General features: G+C 44.8%; 1 protein-coding gene across 2 annotated transcripts in view; it reads right to left on the bottom strand.

Moving 5' to 3' along the window:
- Positions 1 to 273: 273 nt before the first annotated feature.
- The window catches only part of LOC110510471 (suppressor of tumorigenicity 14 protein homolog), a 33,433-nt gene continuing 12,138 nt past the window's right edge, over positions 274 to 21,568 (bottom strand). For both annotated transcript variants that reach the window (XM_021591836.2, XM_036975396.1), the window contains exons 2-19: positions 18,543 to 18,690; positions 17,642 to 17,796; positions 15,703 to 15,773; positions 15,196 to 15,365; positions 14,227 to 14,262; positions 13,439 to 13,670; positions 11,279 to 11,418; positions 11,054 to 11,157; positions 10,467 to 10,576; positions 10,178 to 10,308; positions 9,472 to 9,576; positions 9,109 to 9,216; positions 8,670 to 8,783; positions 8,184 to 8,303; positions 7,464 to 7,644; positions 5,700 to 5,968; positions 1,784 to 1,920; positions 274 to 1,615 (exon numbers count right to left, since the gene is read on the bottom strand). In XM_021591836.2, coding sequence (XP_021447511.2) covers positions 1,454 to 1,615; positions 1,784 to 1,920; positions 5,700 to 5,968; positions 7,464 to 7,644; positions 8,184 to 8,303; positions 8,670 to 8,783; positions 9,109 to 9,216; positions 9,472 to 9,576; positions 10,178 to 10,308; positions 10,467 to 10,576; positions 11,054 to 11,157; positions 11,279 to 11,418; positions 13,439 to 13,670; positions 14,227 to 14,262; positions 15,196 to 15,365; positions 15,703 to 15,773; positions 17,642 to 17,796; positions 18,543 to 18,690 — 2,493 coding nt within the window. In that variant the 3' untranslated portion in view covers positions 274 to 1,453. The remainder of the gene's footprint in view (positions 1,616 to 1,783; positions 1,921 to 5,699; positions 5,969 to 7,463; positions 7,645 to 8,183; positions 8,304 to 8,669; positions 8,784 to 9,108; positions 9,217 to 9,471; positions 9,577 to 10,177; positions 10,309 to 10,466; positions 10,577 to 11,053; positions 11,158 to 11,278; positions 11,419 to 13,438; positions 13,671 to 14,226; positions 14,263 to 15,195; positions 15,366 to 15,702; positions 15,774 to 17,641; positions 17,797 to 18,542; positions 18,691 to 21,568) is intronic.

Raw genomic sequence — 21,568 nt, 5'->3', positions numbered from 1 at the left:
ACAGCCACCTTCGAAGCATTGTTACCCATCGCTCCACAAAAGCCGCGGCCCTTGCAGAGAAAGTGGAACAACTACTTCAAGTTCTCAGAGCGAGTGACGTCACCGATTCAAACACTATTAGTGAGCACCCTGCTAACAAGCTGGCCATTTCACATCGGTTACACTCGTCATTGGCTAGGGCTTGGGAGTTTTTCGGGGGGGGGACAAAATTGAAATCCTAGAGGAAAACCTGCTTTAGTCCAACAGACACTGGAAGACAAATTCACCTTTCAGCAGGACAATAACCTAAAACACAAGGCCAAATATACACTGGAGTTGCTTTCCAAGACGACATTGAATATTCCTAAGTGGCTTAGTGACAGTTTCGAATTAAAATCTGCTTGAAAACCTATGGCAAGACTTGAAAATGGTTGTCTAGTAATGATCAACAACCAACTTGACAGAGCTTGAAGAATATGGAAAAGAATAATGTGCAAATATTGTACAATCCAGGTATGGAAAACTCATAGGGACTTACCAAGAAAGACTCGCAGCTGTAACCTCTGCCGAAGGTAATTATAACATGAATTTACTCAGGGGTGTGAATACATATGTAAATTATGTATTCAAATTCTAAAAATAGGTTTTCACTTTGTCATTATGGGGTATTGTGTGTAGATGGGTGATTTGTTTATATTTCATCCATTTTTAATTCAGGCTGTAACAAAAATGTGTAATAAATCAAAGGGTGTGAATTGATTCTGAAGGCACTGCAATAGACAATCTTTGTTAGAACTCAAGATTCCATGCATCTCTGCATTGATAATATCACACTCACTTATAAAACATTTCATGTTCTTGTCTAGGCACTTTAAGTGAAAATTGTCAGGTGAAAACAGCTGGTAAAGAAATACATTGTAAAAAAAAAAAAACTATACTCTAAAATATTTATTTTATATCTATTCTATTTCTGTTCTATTTCTGATTCCCTCAGTTCATTTGGCATGTCTGTCTGCCCAACAGAAGATGTGATCTCACATCATAAAAATGGTGGAAACTAGGCAAATACCACCAAAAACAAAGTGTGTCCTCAAAATATACATCTTCCATTATTTACACTGGGAGAATATTAATCAAACCAGTGGAACATGACATGATTGATGGAGGTGCAGGAGTCTTGCTGGTCCTCGGAGCCTTCGAGAACAAGGGTTGCATCAGTACAGCATAAAAACCTAATCCCAAACCCATTTGAAATCCTTCGTCTGAGCAGTAGCTAGCCCCATGCAGGCCCTCAGTGGGTGTCGGAGGCTGGTTGAGGCTGGCTAGATAGCTCTGGTCATCATGGGGGGACTCGTCCTCAATCAGACGCAATGTTCCATATTCCTTATTTTTTGTCTTGTCCTGTCAGACCCTCAAATTGTCTACCCGCTGTCTTCACCCCCCCCCCTCCCCCCTTCCCCATATCCCCTCATCATCAAACCCCCGTGTTCTTGCGGATCCAATCTCTCAGCTTGGTGACGCGCGAGTAGACGCCGGGCTTGTTCCGACGAGCGCAGCCCTCACCCCAGCTCACGATGCCTGCCTGGAACCACATTCCACTTTCTTCGAAGCACACCAGGGGACCCCCCGAGTCTCCCTAGTGATGAGAGCAACAGAGGACAGAGACATTACATTGGGCACAAAGGAAATTTGTTTAAGGGTGTATGCCATATGTTTCTATTTATAATTGCATGTGTTTGTATTGTGTGTGTGTGTATGTGTATGTGTGAGTGATAATGTAGCCTGCCGTGCGTATCCTTCCCACCTGACAGGCGTCGACTCCTCCGGACAGGAAGCCGGAGCAGAGCATCCTGGATGTGACCTGACCCTCGGTGACCACGTTACACACCGTGTCGTTAATGATCTTCACCTCCGCCTTCTGCAGCAGCCGTGCTATGGCACCTGACCGCCACGAGAAAGAGAGGACACGTGGTTATAACTAGCAGGAGACAACCTTCATGTCCACTAGCTACAACCCAGGTGCTAATGAGTTGGCTTTGTGTTGGCTAATGGACAGTTAAGAGATCCCTCAAGAGGGAGAACGAGGGAGAAGGTCTGGTATGAAATATGGATGTGGAGGAAGGTGTAATGGAAGAGAGGGATGACAGAAAAAAAGATGTAGGAGAGATGAAGGGAACAAGAGGAATGACATGAGAGAGCTGAGGAAAATATCAGGGTGGAAGATGAGGGAGAAGGAATGGGAACGGGGTGACAGAAGACAGGGACGTCATGAGAGATGAAGAGAGGGATGTCATGAACGGGAGAGGTGAGGGTTGAGAATGAATGGGGAGAATGTGAGGGAAGAGGGATGTCAGGAGGAGAGAGGGATGAAGGGAAAGACGCCATGATGGGAGACAGATGAGGAGAGGGATGACATGAGGAGAGGGATGAAGAGAGGGAGGGATAGAGAGAGAGAGCATGAGGAATGCCAAGATGAGGGAAGAGAAGCATGCCAGGATGAAAGAGATGTATATAACCAGAGGAGTTGTATAACACACCTGACTGAGTCAAATACTATGCCAAACGGTTAGTATGTGAGGTGCGCTGATTCTGCACTTTCTTGGACTATTCCACTGTCTTTTCGCTCCATTCCTATCAAATGAAATCAAGTGCAGCTCGAGAATATGGAAATACTTGACCTAATGCACAGTATTTGACCCTAGTCTGCCTTCTGAGAACAGTAGTGCTGGTCTAAATGACCCTTCATACCAAATCCAGCACAGCCCAACCATCTTGAAAGTATTCAACATGTATATTCAAAATGTTTGACCTAGGGATGGGCAGGAGTAATCGAACAGATGTCAAAAATCGATCTTTAACCAGAGAATGGCGGTAGTGTGCATCTCCCATGTTCAATCTCCCGCCAATTCGTGCTCAATCATTGTTTTCATGAGGTGAATTGTTTGTCAAAGTTGATGAATTCCCAGCTATATCGCCATAGTATCACCAGCAGTAAATGTAGGCTACCATTAACCATTGCCATTTCCCATTCATCTAGAATGTTTGGTTACAGTCATTTCTGTTAATTCAATGTATTAATACAACATACTATTCTCATTCTTGTAGTGGAGACATTGTTTGGAGAGCTCACAAACTACACGGTGATAATGAAGTGGTGGTTTATTTAATTATATTTACCAGTTTTATATCAACAGTTCTGATTTATTCGTCTTGTCAGTATTGCTTGAGTGCACATAGATGTAGACTACCTGGGCTGAGTTTAAACCCTTTCGTATGTGTTTTATGTAAAAGTCAAGTGTTTTTTTTCTTCAATAGAGTGATCAAGGTTGTCCAACTATATCCTTCACAGAAGATACATTAGTGCAACACATTCATCAGAAAATAGCTTCATTTTCATCAGATGACAACCCAAGTGCAACGCTATTTGGCCAGCAGCCACACAAGTAAATGAGCAAGGGCTTTTTTTTGCAAAAACTATGCATTGCCAGCATATTTCTAGTGTTTATCATATAAAGAATATAGCTATCTACATTTCTTAATCTAATGTTTTGTTTGAATTTTGCTTGCATTTTACCAGAAAAAAAGAGGGCTACTGAGAAAAGTAGCTACAAATCAGTCAGAGTGCGGTCTGCTGACAGAATGGCAGTTGGTGAATTCTCAGAGTGAAGAAGTGCAACTGAAGCACATAGTAATTTCTGCTCGGCATCACCCCGCCAAAACCGAGCCGCTCATTATGGTTATAATGAATGATTCTCAAATGGCACTTGTTTTTTTATTCACTGAATATACTAGGAAATATGGGGCAATTTAGCAATTAGAACATGTTATCTGTAAAGGTTATGATAAATTAGACCTTTTTGCACGCTGTTGGCATATAGATAAATGCGCACATATTTTTCTGTAGTGTATTCTAATATACTTTATTTTATTTGAGCAAAAAATAATAACGTGAGTACTCGAACAGGAAAAACATTTCAAATGCCCATCCCTAGTATGACCCACTTCTGTAGCATAAAATACAAGTAAATGTATGTTAACTTTGACCCCATGCACTAAATCAATTGCAACATTAGCATTTGAAATGATTCAACATATGTACAGTGGGGCAAAAAAGTATTTAGTCAGTCACCAATTGTGCAAGTTCTCCCACTTAAAAAGATGAGAGAGGCCTGTAATTTTCATCGTAGGTACACTTCAACTATGACAGACAAAATGAGGGGGAAAAAATCCAGAAAATCACATTGTAGGATTTTTAATGAATTTAGTTGCAAATTATGGTGGAAAATAAGTATTTGGTCAATAACAAAAGTTTCTCAATACTTTGTTATATACCCTTTGTTGGCAATGACAGAGGTCAAATGTTTTCTGTAAGTCTTCACAAGGTTTTCACACACTGTTGCTGGTATTTTGGCCCATTCCTCCATGCAGATCTCCTCTAGAGCAGTGATGTTTTGGGGCTGTTGCTGGGCAACACGGACTTTCAACTCCCTCCAAAGATTTTCTATGGGGTTGAGATCTGGAGACTGGCTAGGCCACTCCAGGACCTTGAAATGCTTCTTACGAAGCCACTCCTTCGTTGCCCGGGCGGTGTGTTTGGGATCATTGTCATGCTGAAAGACCCAGCCATGTTCCATCTTCAATTCCCTTGCTGATGGAAGGAGGTTTTCACTCAAAATCTCACGATACATGGCCCCATTCATTCTTTCCTTTACACGGATCAGTCGTCCTGGTTCCTTTGCAGAAAAACAGCCCCAAAGCATGATGTTTCCACCCCCATGCTTCACAGTAGGTATGGTGTTCTTTGGATGCAACTCAGCATTCTTTGTCCTCCAAACACGACAAGTTGAGTTTTTACCAAAAAGTTATATTTTGGTTTTATCGGACCATATGACATTCTCCCAATCTTCTTCTGGATCATCCAAATACTCTCTAGCAAACTTCAGACGGGCCTGGACATGTACTGGCTTAAGCAGGGGGACACGTCTGGCACTGCAGGATTAGAGTCCCTGGCGGCGTAGTGTGTTACTGATGGTAGGCTTTGTTTGTTTGGTCCCAGCTCTCACCGTGTGGTTCTGGGATTTTTGCTCACCGTTCTTGTGATCATTTTGACCCCACGGGGTGAGATCTTGCGTGGAGCCCCAGATCGAGGGAGATTATCAGTGGTCTTGTATGTCTTCCATTTCCTAATAATTACTCCCACAGTTGATTTCTTCAAACCAAGCTGCTTACCTATTGCAAATTCAGTCTTCCAAGCCTGGTGCAGGTCTACAATTTTGTTTCTGGTGTCCTTTGACAGTCTTGGCCATAGTGGAGTTTGGAGTGTGACTGAGGTTGTGGACAGGTGTCTTTTATACTGATAACAAGTTCAAACAGGTGCCATTAATACAGGTAACGAGTGGAGGATAGAGGAGCCTCTTAAAGAAGAAGTTACAGGTCTGTGAGAGCCAGAAATCTTGCTTGTTTGTAGGTGACCAAATACTTATTTTCCACCATAATTTGCAAATAAATTCATTAAAAATCCTACAATGTGATTTTCTGGATTTTCTTTCTCATTTTGTCTGTCATAGTTGAAGTGTACCTATGATGAAAATTACAGGCATCTCATCTTTTTAAGTGGGAGAACTTGCACAATTGGTGGCTGACTAAATACTTTTTTGCCCCACTGTATTGTATATGACCTAGGTCTATAAAAACAATAGTGTAACTATATGACCCCCCACCTCCTTCGCGGAGCGTGCCCCAGCCTGTAACCCAACAGGACATGCCAGCAGGGAAGAGGTGGGAGCGTGCGGGTAGGCAGATGGGGTGGATGGTGTTGGTGAACTCCAGCGGCTGGCTCAGCTCCAGCAGGGCGATGTCGTAGTCATAGGTCATCTGGTTGTAGTCATTGTGGGTGATAATGGTCTTCACCGAGCTTCTCTGAACATTATCCTGCTTATACTGGTCCTGCATGCCACTGTACGTCTGCCAGTTGGCGGCCACGTGGTTTCTAGAGGAGGAGATGAGGAGGGCACCATTATTCAGTCATTCTGCTGGCCTCTCTGCCTTTGAAATTTCACTTGAAAAGTTTTTATTTTTATTAATTTTTTACAAAGTACAGGACTAGATATAATTGATTGTGGGTATGTTAACCAGCCTACAGGGCCAAGGGCTGGCAGTCTTATCTGAAAGGGGCCCGTGTGGGGGCAGGCTTTTGCTCCGGCCAAAGCAGAAACACACCTGATTCAAATAAGGAACTAATTAGTCTTTAATAAAGACTAAATTGATTGAATCGGCCGTGTAAGATAAAGTCTAAGATTGCCTACTGCTGCTATAGGATATTACCTTGAGCTACTCCTATAGAGCCTATCCACAGCATATGAGAATGCTGTCTGTAAACACAAAGGAAGCCGTTTCTCTTCCAAGCTGACTGTGTGATTGTGAGAGGAACCAATGCTAGCAGCAGAGCTCTGTAAATCTCTGTACTGTTCATGAAACCGCTGCAGTGCACAGCTACATCATCCCCTACAGTGGCTGGCTCGAAATGGAAAAGACCCCATCCATCCCAACACAGCAGTGCTGGATCACATTCTAGTGCTGGGATAGTGCTCCACCTACTGGCTGCCCAGCTAATTACACACTATAAAGCTGCTTTGATGTAAATGTGTCCCTGAAGCATCTCTTCAGTATAATCAGTATAATCAGGGGGTAATTTCTCAGTCCTTGTGCTGTAGATCAAAACTCTCCTGTGTTGCGTAAAGCACTGTTTACCCATCATACTCACGTCTCTTAGGGCTCTGTTCAATCCACATCGAGGAAATTCAGCTTTACAGCATGATTGAAATGTATAGGCAATGTTCTCACTTTAGTGGAGAACACATTCATGGTAAGCGCTGCACATGTTGGCTCAATATCTTTACATTTCTATTGTGGAACCTGGAACTCTTCAGCTTTACAGATTGAAGAGTCCTAAGCATTAAATGAACAAACAGGATCCCTAAAACGATGTCCTCTGGAATAATGAATAATAATAATGAGAATGGGGCACCAACAAACTAAGTTAACTCAGTGAAGTAGATGAAAGACAGCAGAGTGGCCATAAACTACCCCCGGGCGTGGGAAAGAAGGACAAAAAAAGGTGTTTGAAAGCAGAGTAGAGGGAGGTGGGAGATATCAGAGGCTTCAGAAGCAGAGACGGGACGATCTGTCTGTGAATAAGAAACCAGAAGAGGGAGGTGTGAGGGGTGCCATGTACACATGCAGGGCTGGAGATCTTGAAAGAAGAAGTCAAGGAGAGAAGCTTCAGTAGAGTAGAGAAGCCATAAACTACCCACAGGCATGACAGGATAGACAGACTCAAAAAAGAGGCATAGAGAACAAAAGCAAAGCGGGAGGGAGGGATGAAGGGAGGACATTTGAAACAATAGGAAGGACACTCTGCAGCGAGGCAGGAGGAAGGGAGAAAGGAGGAGCTGGGAGAGCAGTGTTGTGTATGTGGAACTCACTCAGGGCTGATGGTCTTGAAGCAGTGGGCGGCAGACAGGAGCCAGCGGTTGGAGATGATTGACGCGCCACACACATGCCCACGGGTCTGGAAGTGCAGGCTCACCTGCCAGGGCCACTCCCCCAGCTGCGCATTCTCCCCGCCCACAATACGGTTAAGCTTATATGGCCGGACGCCACAGTCTGTTGGGAAGTATGGCGGAATGGAGGAGAGGAAGAGGAGAGAAGCGAAGGAGAAAACAACTTCAACTTGACACCGTAGCCTTGGAGCTGAACCGCGCGGCTCATTGGAATTATAATAAGGTACCGACATTTGCTTATAAAAAAAAACACTGCCAGACCCCGAGGCTTGTAGGAAAGGAAAAACACAAAAATATTCACACAGACGTCAATAGTTCTCCAAAGAATGAAATAAATAAAAGTGCTGGATGGAGGCCCTCCGGCTTGTCTGGTGCTCTGTAGACAAGTAGCCAGTCATACGTCATCCCAGCCCCACTACTCTGCTGTCCTGTAGCTCACTGTTAGGAGTGACAATGATGAATTCACAACTGGTTTCATGTGCTAGTCGAGGTTTTCGCATCAAACAGGAGTTCTAAAAGTACATGCTAACTCATGGATGTTTTTACAAAGACAGAGAGAGATGCCCAGAGAATAGGAAGCGAGTGAAGACGTAAATGAGGAGGAGGAATGAAAGAGATTGCTGCTGGATTGTCTTGTCTTACCGCAGCCCTCCTCATCTGATTCGTCTGTGCAGTCTTTGACCCGGTCACATTCAGCGTTCACCTTGTTCACACACGCCTCGTTCTTACACTTAAAGCTGAAGTCAGAGCAGGTGCCAGGAGCTGCACAGAGAGAGAGGTGGATAAAAATAAAAAGTCAAAACCCATCATGAGATCATAAGAAAACACATTTCTGATTTTAAAAAACAATCCCATTTTTCATAAACCTATTTCAGTGCTAGGCCAGGTTTGATGAAAAAGACACTCCAATCAGTCAGGCATTAGAATGCAGTGCACCATACATAGTGATGGTGCTGTGGTTAACATTGACTGGCTGTATTGATTGAGACGGTCTAGTCTAACATCCCACTTTATCCACAAAACTGAGATTGAAAAGGAGTGACAGAGTTTTAACATAGCTATTGTCTGTCAAAAGAGAGGTGTGTCCTGTCAGGTAATGAGTGAGGTGTCTGATGTGGATTGACTTACAGACGGTACAGGAAGCCTCGTCACTCCCGTCCACACAGTCCGTCTTAGTGTCACACACCACATCCTGAGGCAAACAGGTCCCGTCACCACACCTCCACTCATTCTTAGCACAGCCTGGGGGGGAGGAAGGGAAAGAGATTTACTGATGTGGCCAGACTGGACTCTTGTTCTCCCTTCATCCCTCCCCCGCTTTGTGCTTTGAAAGACTGAATGCATTATACATGTTTAAGAGTTGACAGAGGCTGAGCAAATTGGGCAAGGCTTCCAACAAGCCACATTACTGATAAAGTAATGACCACACACAGCTGAGCTAGGAGCCAGTGTCCATCGATTAGCGCCTTTAATGTTACCACAATTAGCATGGCATTAGCGGGCCATTTAGCCCGCAGACTGGCATTACATAGATAGAGATGGTCTTGTCGACTAGGAGGCTACTCACTGCAGTGCTTCTCATCACTCTCGTCACCGCAGTCGTCGACACGGTCACACACCCAGTACTTGGGCTTGCACATCCCGTTGTCACAGGCAAACTGGTCCTTTTCACATTCTGAAAAAGGCAAGAGGAAATGTCTAGTGTGTGTCAGAGGCTTCTCTTACACAGACATGCACACACACAGGAATGTGAGGGGAGTGGGAAGTGTGTGAAGGGAGGGTAAGGGGAGAGGTGAGGGGGAGTGAGGGGAAGAGAGAGGGTTGAGGTGCAGTGAGGGAGGGTTGAGTGGAGGGAAGAAGGGGAGTGAGGGAGGGAGGGTTGAAGGGAATGAGGTAGGGGTGAGGCCAAGCGAGGCCAGAGTCTACTTACTGCAGTTCATTTCATCACTCATGTCCCCACAGTCGTTCCAGCCATCACAATGCAGCTCCTTCTTGATACAGAACCCAGAGCCACAGGCAAACTGGTTGGGGCAAGCTGCACACAGTAACAGAATGGAGGGAATGAGGAAGGAAGGAGGGAGACGGGGGAGGAGGCGAATGAGAGCGAGGGAGGAGAGAGAAAGATGGCGAGCGAGTGACAGAAGGAGTGTGAGGGAATCAGTGTATATCCGATCTATCCGTCTTGTTGCAATCTGCTCGTCCCTATTGATCAAAGCAATTAGAAATCCATTATGGCCCAAACTCTGAGAGAGCAGCACCCCAGTGAGTGGAGGGGACGAGGGGAGTGGAGGGGACTGAGACGGAGACTAGAAGAACTGATAAAACAGACAATAAACCCGCTCCCATGGTGATTGGTGGACCTGTGATGTCAGAGATGCAGTCTGTAAACCTCTATCATTGAACCATCTCTGGCTGAGTGTCAGTCAGTGTGCCACTGGGTTTGGGGCACTAGTTCGGTTTTTATAGTGACAATGGCGTCATATAGCAACTTTCACTTGAATAGCACCACCACTCCCATATCAGTTGCCATGGAGATTAAGAGGGGTTTGAAAACAGTACCATAAAATGGTTGCACCTTCATAGGATGATTCATACAATCCAGAGTCATATATAAACACCAGAGGGAAACCACTCACGGTTGGAAGGATCGTATGCGTTGTACTGAGCCTGGAAGCCTTTGTCTGTGAAGGACTCGTCAGAGTGGAACATCACAACCAGAGAGCTGGTGGTACTGGTAAGGGCCAGAGAAGACAACTCCCCACAGTATCTGACACAAAGCACACAACGTTTATTTGAGTGGAAATGCTGACATTGTATGTCAATAGGATGTCATGGTTTAAAGCAGAGAACACATTTCCTTCATCCTGTGATAATCAATAGTCACACTGTTCTATAAAGCGCCAGTAAGTAGAAGAGAATTCTTACTTGGTGCCCATGACCTCTATGTAGTCTTTATGACACACCCTGACGTCCACTCTCGGCTCCTTCATACGGAACATGGTGAACTTGACACGTACCTGCTTCCCTGCAGGGACCTGAGACAGGGTTGTGTTCATGTGAGTCCTAAGAGTTGGAAAATGCTACCACTCCACCCCTTTGCTCTGGTCCTTAGAGGTACACACTTGTACCTTCCTTCTCATAGATTCTAAATAAATGGTGCAGGAAATATGGTGGGAAGTCCCTTGAGCCTGCTTACACCAATTCAATGATTTGAAATTCACAAGGGGAACGGGACCAAGTGAGAGGTGTAGGGAATTGGAGAACACCTAGCCCACATCCTCCCCCCAGACCCACAACCTTAATGGCTGCTGCTTCAGCAATAGGACAGATGAAGATGGAAGAGGTACTGAACAGCCTGGCTGACATTCTGCAGCCTCAGCATTCCCCTCATACAGAGCTATGGATGGTGCAGGAAAGAGGGGACTAGAGAGGGACCAGAGAGTGAGGGGGGAAATAGAGAGGTAGCAGAGAGAGGGGGGTAACAGAAGGGGCTATGGTGCATGATCACCTACCTCAATGGTCCACTTGCAGTCCAGGGCTGGGGGATAGAAGCTGGGGTAATGGGGAGAGCTAAAGTTCCCCTGAGCATCATTCAGGACTCCTCCACAACTTTTGGCTAAAATGGCAACAGTTGGGTCATTAGTGTTCATCATGTTAACTTAGTGAAATATGGACTGTTTGGCTGGTATTGTCGTTGTACATCTTGGTAAGGGGATGACTGTGTGATGTTATCTTACATGTTGTTAGGGGGATGATTGAGTACTCTGCACTGAAGCCGGGCCTCTGGACAGCACTGTCGGTGACAAGGTTGATGAGCATGATGTTACTGGACGACACCACGTCCAGGGGATTGCTGGGAGGCCTCTGACCACACTTGCTGTAGGAGGAGATTCATACAAGAAATGGAGACATCAGCCAATGACAGGGCTGGGAAACACTGATCATGGTGTGAGACTTCAATTCATTCACTGACAGAATGTGGTGCTGGCATGAAAGGCATAAACCATCAGTATACCATCTACACTGTGTTGTTAAAGTGACATAGTTCACTTTTAATAAAACACATGAATCAGAAACCCAAATAAGCCCATTAAATACATTTGAAATGTCTAAATAACTGTTGAGCACCCACATATCAAAAAGCATTACATCAACTATTAAAGGGAAGAAAAATAGCCCTGCCCGCTCAGACACACGGCATTTCAAAGTCAAACAGGTATTTTAGCAAAGCGTTCCTGCAGCGTGGGCCGGCGGCCGGAGCCACAGAGGTGTGAATGACGCTGCAAGAGCAGCACTACATCTACCTGCAGCAGGGTAATGCCATTAGAAACTATTGTATTAAGGCCCTCAAACCTGGTGTCACCTTGGATAAATCTGATAGGCTGAGCAGCAATATAAAAATCTCATGCAGCGCCTGGCTACCCGCATTTGTTTGGCGAAGGGTTTGGAACTTGAAATTGCCTACAGTGTAGCCCCCACTGATTTGCACTCAAGTTGCCACAGTGGGGGGGGGGAGAGAGAGAAGGAGAGAGAGAGACGCAAAAAGAGTTCACAGACAACCAACCACAATTACACACAGCAGCATGGCTGCTGGGTGGCACCCCTGGTAGATTGGAAAAGAGAGGTCCTTCTGAGCCAACTCAATCTCACTGAAGGTCCCCAATGTTAACAATGAAAGACGACGTGCTGGGCTAAATGCACCAGGATCCCAACAAGTGGCTAAAATCACCAATGATGTATTGGGAATGAAGTCCACAGCATTCGCTACACTTCAAAACGACCGTTTTCTCCCACGTTTTTCTATTCCCACTGGGGACCTTAGCCAAATACAAAGTGATGTTCCGGTCCCTCTTGGGAATCCTGGAAAACTACATGACACACTTGTACTTTCTTTCCTCATTAAGTAAGCATATGTTGGTACTGGTAGTATGCATGTCTTAGTTGGACCCTAATTAATAAAAGGTTGTTAACAAGTGGGATACACTGAGTGTACAAAAAATTATGAACACCTTCCTAATATTGAGTTTTACCACCCACTTTTACCCTTAGATGTTGGGCCATGTTGACTCCAACGCTTCCCACAGTTGCATCAAGTTGACTGGATGTGCTTTGGATGGTGGGCTATTCTTGATACACACAGGAAACTGATGAATGTGAAAAATCAGGCAGCGTTGCAGTTCTTGACACAGTCAAATCCGGTGCGCCTGGCAACAACTACAATACCCCATTCAAAAGCACTTACATTTTTTGTCTTGTCCATTCACACACTCACAATCCATGTTTCACTTGGCTTAAAAAGCATTAACCCGTCTCCTCCCTTCATCTACACTGATTGGAGTAGATTTAACAGGTGACATCAATAAGTGATCGTAGGTTTCACTTGGATTCACCTGGTCAGTCTGTCATGGAAAGAGTAGGTGTTCCTAATGTTTTGCATACTCAGTGTATGTTTCTTGGTAGGACGAAGACTATATTATTTCTTGTGCTGAAAGAAAGCAAGTTTGATGTTGAATTTCTGCTTCCTTTGTTAACGTAGCGTTATCGATTGGAAACAAACCCGCATTCTCACAGCACAACAACTTATCAATTACACTTAGCCTACACACCAGGAAACCACCTTCGATTGAACAAAGCCAATTTGTCTCACACAAATGTGGAATCTTACAATTTAATTCACTTGTCTGTGTATCACTGCTGATATTAAGACGAAGTTTGTCACAGATTTCCTTGGGCTGTGGAGAATCGTGGCATTATGACAAACACTGGCCTGATTCAGCCTCTCTTATCATCATCCTGTATGAGAGTCTTTGGGTCCATGAAAAGCACTAATAAAAATCTGTGCATTATTCATATTATGTATTTATCATCATCACAGTAGTGGTTGTGAGAGCACTCACTGAGTGATGGCCTGGGACTCATCCGGGCTGAGGGAGTCGTAGATGGACACAAAATCATCAGAGCAGTCGTCCTCTATGTGGAAGTAGACGAAGCGGACTGAGATGGCGTTCTGTTCCGGGGCTCTGATCTGCCACTGGCAGCGGGACTGGGCCGGGTACTGATCTGGAAAGCCTGGAGACTGGAAGCTCTGAACTAAAGTGCCAGCCTCCAACCGGAAGAAACACTCGAAATCTGACGGGCAGGAAATGAACAGCATAACAGATTACATTAGTAGATGTACAGACATAAATACAGTAGCCCAACAAGGCTGTGGGTTTTCCCTGGTCAGCTCACATGCTAAGGAAAAACAGACTCGCTAGTCCCAAAAGTGCAAATGCCAAGGCAGATGACATAGTGGAAAAAAAGATTAGAGCTGTGTTGTATGGCATTAATCAAAATGTCATATCATGGTGAGGAGAAATGTACACATCTTATACCATATCTACTACACTGTTCATCATTGTCAACTATCAACTCTCATCTGAAATTAAATGTAACATGGATTACGCCTCAACACAGAGGGTATAAAAAGACGAGTGATATAGGCCAACATCCACTTTTATTCAGTAGTCCACTCATGTACTATATAGCCAGGGCTCTCAATCTCTTCATGAATGGAGCAGCAGCAGCATTATGTATCAAGCGGGGCAGGCATTCTCACAGACTGGCAGCAGCGGGGTGAACATCTAGCGGGCTGGAAAATTACAGCGAAATGTGATTGAAACGGGAGACAGTGGGTTTTACTCACCGGCTCTGGGGTTCCTGGCCATCCTGGGGTCTGTGCCTGGAGAGAAGAGGGGGGGAAAAGGGGGGGGGGCGAGGGTGAGAGACAGTAGAGTGGTGGAGTAAGAGGGGGAGGGAGAAGAGAGATGAAGGAGGAGAGGGAAAGGGGAAATGAGGTAAGGAGGGAGGAAGGGGGTTAAGAAAGTGTTGCCAAACTGAGAAGCTGATAGAGTGATGCATGGGCGTATAATATTGGACTGTTGTTTAACGTCCCCTCGCCCCGCGGAGCCCAGGGATACATCTCTGTCTGACAGCCACATCAAATCATATAAACAGAAATCATTTTAAAGAGAGCAAAACCACTAAGTAATATAAGGTGACCTATTTGCAATGCAATGTGAAGTAGACAGCAGCTAGAATAATGATAATGGCTACAGCCAGGCAGGCAGGGAGCTAGAAGGCAGTCCAGGGGCCAACTACTGTAATGTCATTAGAAGATCCAAACTACATAAAGTGTCCAATCTCTGATACAATAGAAAACAGAGTGGCGTCCCTTATACCTCCACGTTATCTTATTAGGGCATGTCAGAGACATCTAGCTGGCATAGAACAGCCATTAATGCAGAAATCAGATCAGATATGAATGCTTATGGAAGATGACAGAGAGGGGGCTTGCTTCAGACAACACATTTCTCTTCATTAAACACGCCCCTTTAGTTGAGGGGAGGCCAACCATCCTTCCGGAGAGCTACTGGGTGTGCAGGCTTTTGATCCAACCCTGTTACCCTCTCATTCAGCTGATCAAAGTCCTGGTGAGCAGCCAATTAGTAGAATGATAGGTGTTGGATTTGGGTTGAAGCGGAAGCTTGCAGGACTCCGGGTAATTGGTCTCTGCTTGCTTAGTTTAAACCCTAAGCCCCTAGATAAACCCCCTGCCCCAGAGACTACACCCCCTGGTTTGGTCTTGACTGGGTTGTACTAACTACTAACTCACGTGAGGCAGTGACTTGGCTGATGTGGAGGCTCTGGCCGGAGCGTTTGCCCTGCTCCCTGATGCCGTTCCACAGCACCTCCAGGACCCGCTCCTCAGAGAACTCTGGCAGTATCTCCAGGTCCGCTGCCGGGATGTCAAACTGGGTCCAGTAGTAGGCCAGCACCCCCTCACTGGGGGGGGGGGAAGAAAGAAAGAAAGAAAGAAAGGAGAAAGAGAGAGAGACTTGAAGGAAGAAGATCAAACTATGCTGACGGAGGCCTTCATTGATCACTCACAGTCATACACTTCAACATTTCTATAGTGCAGGTTTTACCAAACCTCTCCTCAGGTACAGCTGGTGTTTTGAGTTGCTGTATTGGACGTCCCGTTGTCCAAATTACACTTATCCAATAAGCATTTTCAAATATTCATATTATGTACTAAAAAAAAGTGATCACATGACTAGCTTTATGGCCAACTGTACATTACCAACATGCAGAAACTCCACATCCCAGAATGCTCTCCTACCTGAAGGCAGTCACCACAGATGTGGTGTAGTACTTGGAGAGGAACTCAACTTGTTTGTAGTTGATCTTAAGCTGGTAAAAAAACAAAACATAAAAATGATCATTCACTAGGTTACCTGATGACCCATATGCTGTTACCATGGCGAAGATAGGGAGCCGTGACCACAGATTTCAGTTGAATCCTCCATATAAGGTTAATTGATCAAGGTTACCATGGTGTTGGGAGTGCTCCAGGTATTGGCCAGTTAGATACCAAGAAAAGTTTGTCTGAGGCTGCAATAAGGCCCCTGAGAACAAGTGTGTATGCTTGCATTCCAACTGCCTGCATACCATGAATAACAGGGTTTCCATTGGAGATCCCATGGAGGACGAGTGCTTTCAGCTACAGATATGTGAAACAAATGTAGAAAGAAACTGGATATTTAATCCTAGCATGTGTTGTTACTAATCATGCTGTCTATTCATAGTGTGTGTGTGTGTGTGTGTGTTAAACTCCAGTTCAGACTGAATAAGAATGCATGTAGCGGACATGCAATTATCAGGCTGGTAAATGTTAAATCCAAAAGGTACAATATAAAGGCAGAGTAGCTGATCTCACCTCAGCTCCCTGAAACAGACTGAAGAGAGTAGTGAACGATCTTCATCTGTATCGACTCTGATAAGACCACATTGAGAACCGAGACTTTTCAATGGACCACAATGGAGAAAGCCCATTAACAATTCCAGAGGAGAGCAAAATGAGTGATCCACTGAAGTTGAACCCAGAAGTGTAGAATGTGATCTCATTGCCGTTTTCAGAGCTCAAACAAGAGACGAAGTGTATCAGTGGTCATAAGCAGGGATTTCAAGGACTCTACAGAAAATGAACAACTACCCTCAAGGCCTGCTTGCCTCTGAAATAATTTCAATAATTCCCTAAAGCATAAAGCATTTTGGTGACAACCTAAGTGGGATTTCCTTATTCAAAGCTTTCTAAGCACAAATGCCATATTCTACAGCAGGCAACAGCAGACTACCAAATCAACAACACTACCAAGTCAACCACACAGCACCTCCAACATACAGGGAGGTGCATTGTTCCCTCAAAAAAAAAATATATATATATATTCTTTAGTCTTGCCAGTGAAGCCAATAGTGTGTTGGTTTCTGATTGGCTTTGTTAGTTCATTTGCATATACTGTAGACCCAATCACCAACATATAACAACACTTTGCTCTACTGCATCTACAACACATGGCCAGAGGAAGAACTGAATGTACCAAGCAGAGAATAATGGTGGTGGTGTGTTCTGTTGTCACATTAATGCTCAGTGAACAGTCATCCAGAATTCCATTCAGACCACCTCGGTTTTCACACAGACCTTACATTGTCACTCATGCAGCCATACATTCTAAAGCAATGCCACACTGACCGGGGTTTAGAAATAGCAGTTTATCATCGTCATGTTCCCAAGTGGCGATGCACACATCTCCGTTACTCTAATGAAAGGAAATGTTAGAGGACATAACAGAGTAACTAGATGATGTCCTCTCTTCCAGTCCACCCACACAAATATGCCTTTATCCAGCTCCTTCCACCAGGACAAAAACATGCTGTGGCAGATAGCTACAACAAACAAGAGAGAGAAACTGAATCTCAGTCAGTTCTGAACTCTGATACCTGACTTAATACCGTACCTGACCTAAAGGGTATTGTGGGTGGAGGTTAACTTGGTAGAAGGGTATTGGACCTGTCATCAATCTATCCATCAAAAGTTCAAGGAATTTCAACTTTTGACGCAGGCAAGAAACTGATTGGAAATGACGGATGTCTGTCTGTCATATCATCACTTTTGTCTGTCACCATATGACCACCATAGAAAAACTACATCTGTTCAAACTGTTTTATAACAGAACATCACCAGGACATGGCATCTGAGCCTAAATCGGGGTCAAACTCACAATCTCTTCCAGGTCGTCTGCCAGCTTGTTGAATTCTGTGCTGGTGGGGTCCTCCAGATTCTGGTTGTAGGGCACATTGTCCAGCTTCATGTGCCCGCTATACAGCCGCTGAGCTGGGACACGCTTCATACTTATGGTGGCCGCAGACTCCCTGCCTTTGACCGAGGAAAAGAGAGTAGGAAGTCATTTAGAAAAATTCTACATGCAACACCAATGCCTCCTCATACACTTCCAGAGATGGTTAATATGATTCTCTGCTGGAGCAAATAAAAAGAGAACAGCGATTTAGGAGAATTAGGAGTCTGTTTATCTGTTGATGATCTCTCTGTAAAAGCCTCTTTGATCAGGCTGTAGACTGAGCATGTGACTGTCAGGGTGTTCCGTCTACTCTGCACCGCACCACTTTACTCCCTTGAATTATTAACACCAAACAAATTAAGGCCTGTCAAACAAACAGGTTATCAATGGCAAATTAAAACCTCCAAACTTTCCACTTATTACAGATATTTGTATCAAACGTCTAGGCCATCAAAGAAGCAGCCAGGCAGCGCCTGTGAATGTGAAATCTCCTGGGTGTTCCCTGTAGATGGCAGGTTTAGATTGGCCAATGGCAGTTGGCTAGGGCTGCCAACTCAAACCCAAGTCTTTCTGGTCAATTATAAAAAGCTGTTTGGCATTACTTACATTTCAGCTATCAATGTTCAGACTTTAGAAGAAACAAACCTCCCAGAATACTCCAGGACAAATTTAGAGGGTTGGAAATTAGCAACATTAGTACAGTTGAAGTTATTGAGACACTGAGGCATCCTTTGCATTTTCACTCCGTCAGACTGAGCGATAGTACCTAGTCTATGATTATTGCATGCATTAATCTCAGACTACATAGCAAAGTTGTACTCACTAACAAAGAACCAGATGAGGATTCCTGTCACGGCTGCCAAGACAAGCAGAGTGATGAGGACTCCCACTATCACTCCAGTCTTCTTCTTCGATGCCATCTTCTCTTTGTTATCCAAGAAGGTGACCTGCTCATGCCGCCCGTTCTGCCCCTAGGTAGACAGAGGCAGACAGACATAAAAAGAGGGAGATAAGTGAATTTTTTACCTACATTTATATGATGAGATTACTAATACTCAAGACGTAGGAGTACAATAACATATCCAGTGTAGAGTATGCGAGTCATCTAACTTGCAGGACGACATGGAGATTGTTAGGAGATCATAGTTTCAGGATGATTTCAGGAAGATACTGAACACTGAAGTACAAGACAGTAACTACAGCCACCTCCAGACTACAGTCTTACCATACGAGGTGAAAGTAATGACAGTGGACTTGTAAAAAGCTACAAAGGAAAAGCCAGTGACTTCAACAAAAGACACTAGAAACAAAATTGGCAACTCTACTGATCCAGGCATCAGAAAGTTCCCATCGTCAACATTCGAACAGTAACAAAGAACTAAATGAAAGCTAAGATTCTGTGGCTCGGCAACTAAAATCAAGAAGCAACAGCCGCTGCATTATCCCAAAGAGGAACTGATCCAACTCACTGTTCTCATCAGGAAGGGTTATGTATCACTAGTATAACCTAAGCCATACTTCTCATTTCACATTGGGGGCTAAAACCTTACTAATAGATTTAAAAAGAGATGAGCGCACAGAGAGAGAGAGAGAGATGTCCTTGAGGTGTTGCCATGGAAAGTTCAGTGTCTGTCTATCAGTGCAGTAGTCAGAAGTGTGGTGTGTGTAGGTCAGCAGGGGAAAAACAGACAATTGCATTGTTTGTGAAACTGACCGAAATCTGGATCATCACCCTGTATTAGACTGACGGTGAATTGCAAAGACATCTAAGCACCGATTCACACCATAACAATGGTGTCTGTTTTACATGACTATGTTTTTGTTTCATTTGTAAATTAACAAAATGGGGAAAAATCACTGACAAGTTGAAACAGGCTCAAAACAAATCCTGACGTCAAAACGGGCCCAACCAGTTTAGCGACCGGAGAGCACACACGTTGCATTGCAGAGAAGACTTCCATGGCACTCTGCATGTGCTCCACCTTCTCTAAGGAACCGCCAACTGTGAGCAAGTACTTGGTGACATCAACAACAATGCTCCCTAGCCACTGCCTCACCATGTCACTAAAACGTCAACAAAACGAAGCAGCTGATTGTGGATTTCAGGAAACGGCAGAGGGAGCACGTCCCTATCCACATCGATGGGACCGCAGTGGAGAAGGTGAAAAGCTTTACGTTTCTCGGCGTACACATCACTGTCAATCTGAAATGCTCCACCCGCACATACAGGGGCTGTTGCGCACTAAGACCCTCAAACTTTTACGGATGCACAATTGAGAGCATCCTGTCGGGCTGTATTGCCTGGTACAGCAAGTGCATCGCCCACAACCACAGAGGGTGGTGCGGTCTGCCCAACGCATCACCAGGGGCACACTGCCTCCCCTCCAGGACACCTACAGCACTCGATGTCACAGGAAGGCCAAAAAGATCAACCACCCGAGCCACTGCCTGTTCACCCCGCTACCATCCAGAAGGCGAGGTCAGCACGGTCCCAAAGCTGGGACAGAGAGACTGAAAAACAGCTTCTATCTTAAGGCCATCAGACTGTTGAACAGCTGGCCACCACCCGGTTACTCAACCCTGTTTTTTTTTAACCTTTATTTAACTAGGCAAGTCAGTTAAGAACAAATTATTATTTTCAATGACCTAGTGGGTTAACTGCCTTGTTCAGGGGAAAAACGACAGATGTTGTTTTATTTACCTTGTCAGCTCGGGGATTCGATCTTGCAACCTTTCTGTTACTAGTCCAACGCTCTAACCACTAAGTACACAGAGATCCTTGATGAAGTCCTGAGCGCAATGGTGCAGGTTCTTAGACTGGGGTGAAGTTTCACCTGCCAACAGGACAACTACCCTAAGCACACAGCCAAGACAACGCAGGAGTGGCTTCGGGACAAGTCTCAATGTCCTTGTGTGACCCAGCCAGAGCCTGAACTTGAACCCGATCGAACATCTCTGGAGACCTGAAAATGGCTGTGCAGCAACGCTCCCCATCCAACCTGACAGAGCTTCGGAGAATCTGCAGGGAAGGGGATTAACTTCCCAAATTCAGGCGTGTCAAGCTTGTAGCGTCATACCCAAGAAGACGGTCTGTGAACGATCTGAATACTTATGTTAATGTGAGATCTCAGTTGAATTTTTTTAATCAATTGTGTGTTGGGGTCTGAATACTTTCCGAAGGCACTGTATTCTATTCTACTGCATTTGTCAATGCCACACCGACATTGCTCGCCATAATATTTATAAATTCCATTATTTTATTTTTAGATTTCTGTGTATTGTTATATATTACTGCACTGTTGGAGTTAGACACACAACCATTTCGCAACACCCGCAATAACATCTGCTAAATATGTGTATGCGACCATTAAAATTGATGTCATATTGACTTATGTGCATATAGTGACTCACCATATCAGCCCTCTCCCTCTCCCTACAGTACTTCAGTATGATGGGTAAATTCAGGGCTACCTGGGGCATAGGCTAAGATCTATGTGCCCTGCCCTGGGTCCAGGGTGTGTGTCCGAGTACACTTGCGCAAGAGACGACAGAGAGCGATTACAGAGCAGATAGTAATCACCGCACACAATTGCCTCTGCGCCTGTGGCCCAGCGTGGAGAGACGGACTCGATCCACCATTAGGGACGGGAGAATCGCTTCGGTATTAAATCAATTTGTCAGAAGTGCCGCCCCTTAAGACGGGGGCTCAATTACACTGGTCTAGATGATAACTCATCGCAATTAAAGGCCATTCTTACCACGCTCCGGCTCTCACACATGCCTCCTAATTGGAATTTCTAACAGCAATCATGGTCTGGAATTAAGGGAATCATTAGGGATGGGGTCAGT

Source organism: Oncorhynchus mykiss, chromosome 3, assembly GCF_013265735.2.
Source record: "Oncorhynchus mykiss isolate Arlee chromosome 3, USDA_OmykA_1.1, whole genome shotgun sequence".
Lineage (NCBI taxonomy): Eukaryota > Metazoa > Chordata > Actinopteri > Salmoniformes > Salmonidae > Oncorhynchus > Oncorhynchus mykiss.
Note: the sequence above shows the minus strand (reverse complement) of the source record. Positions and strands in the feature narration are given on the sequence as shown.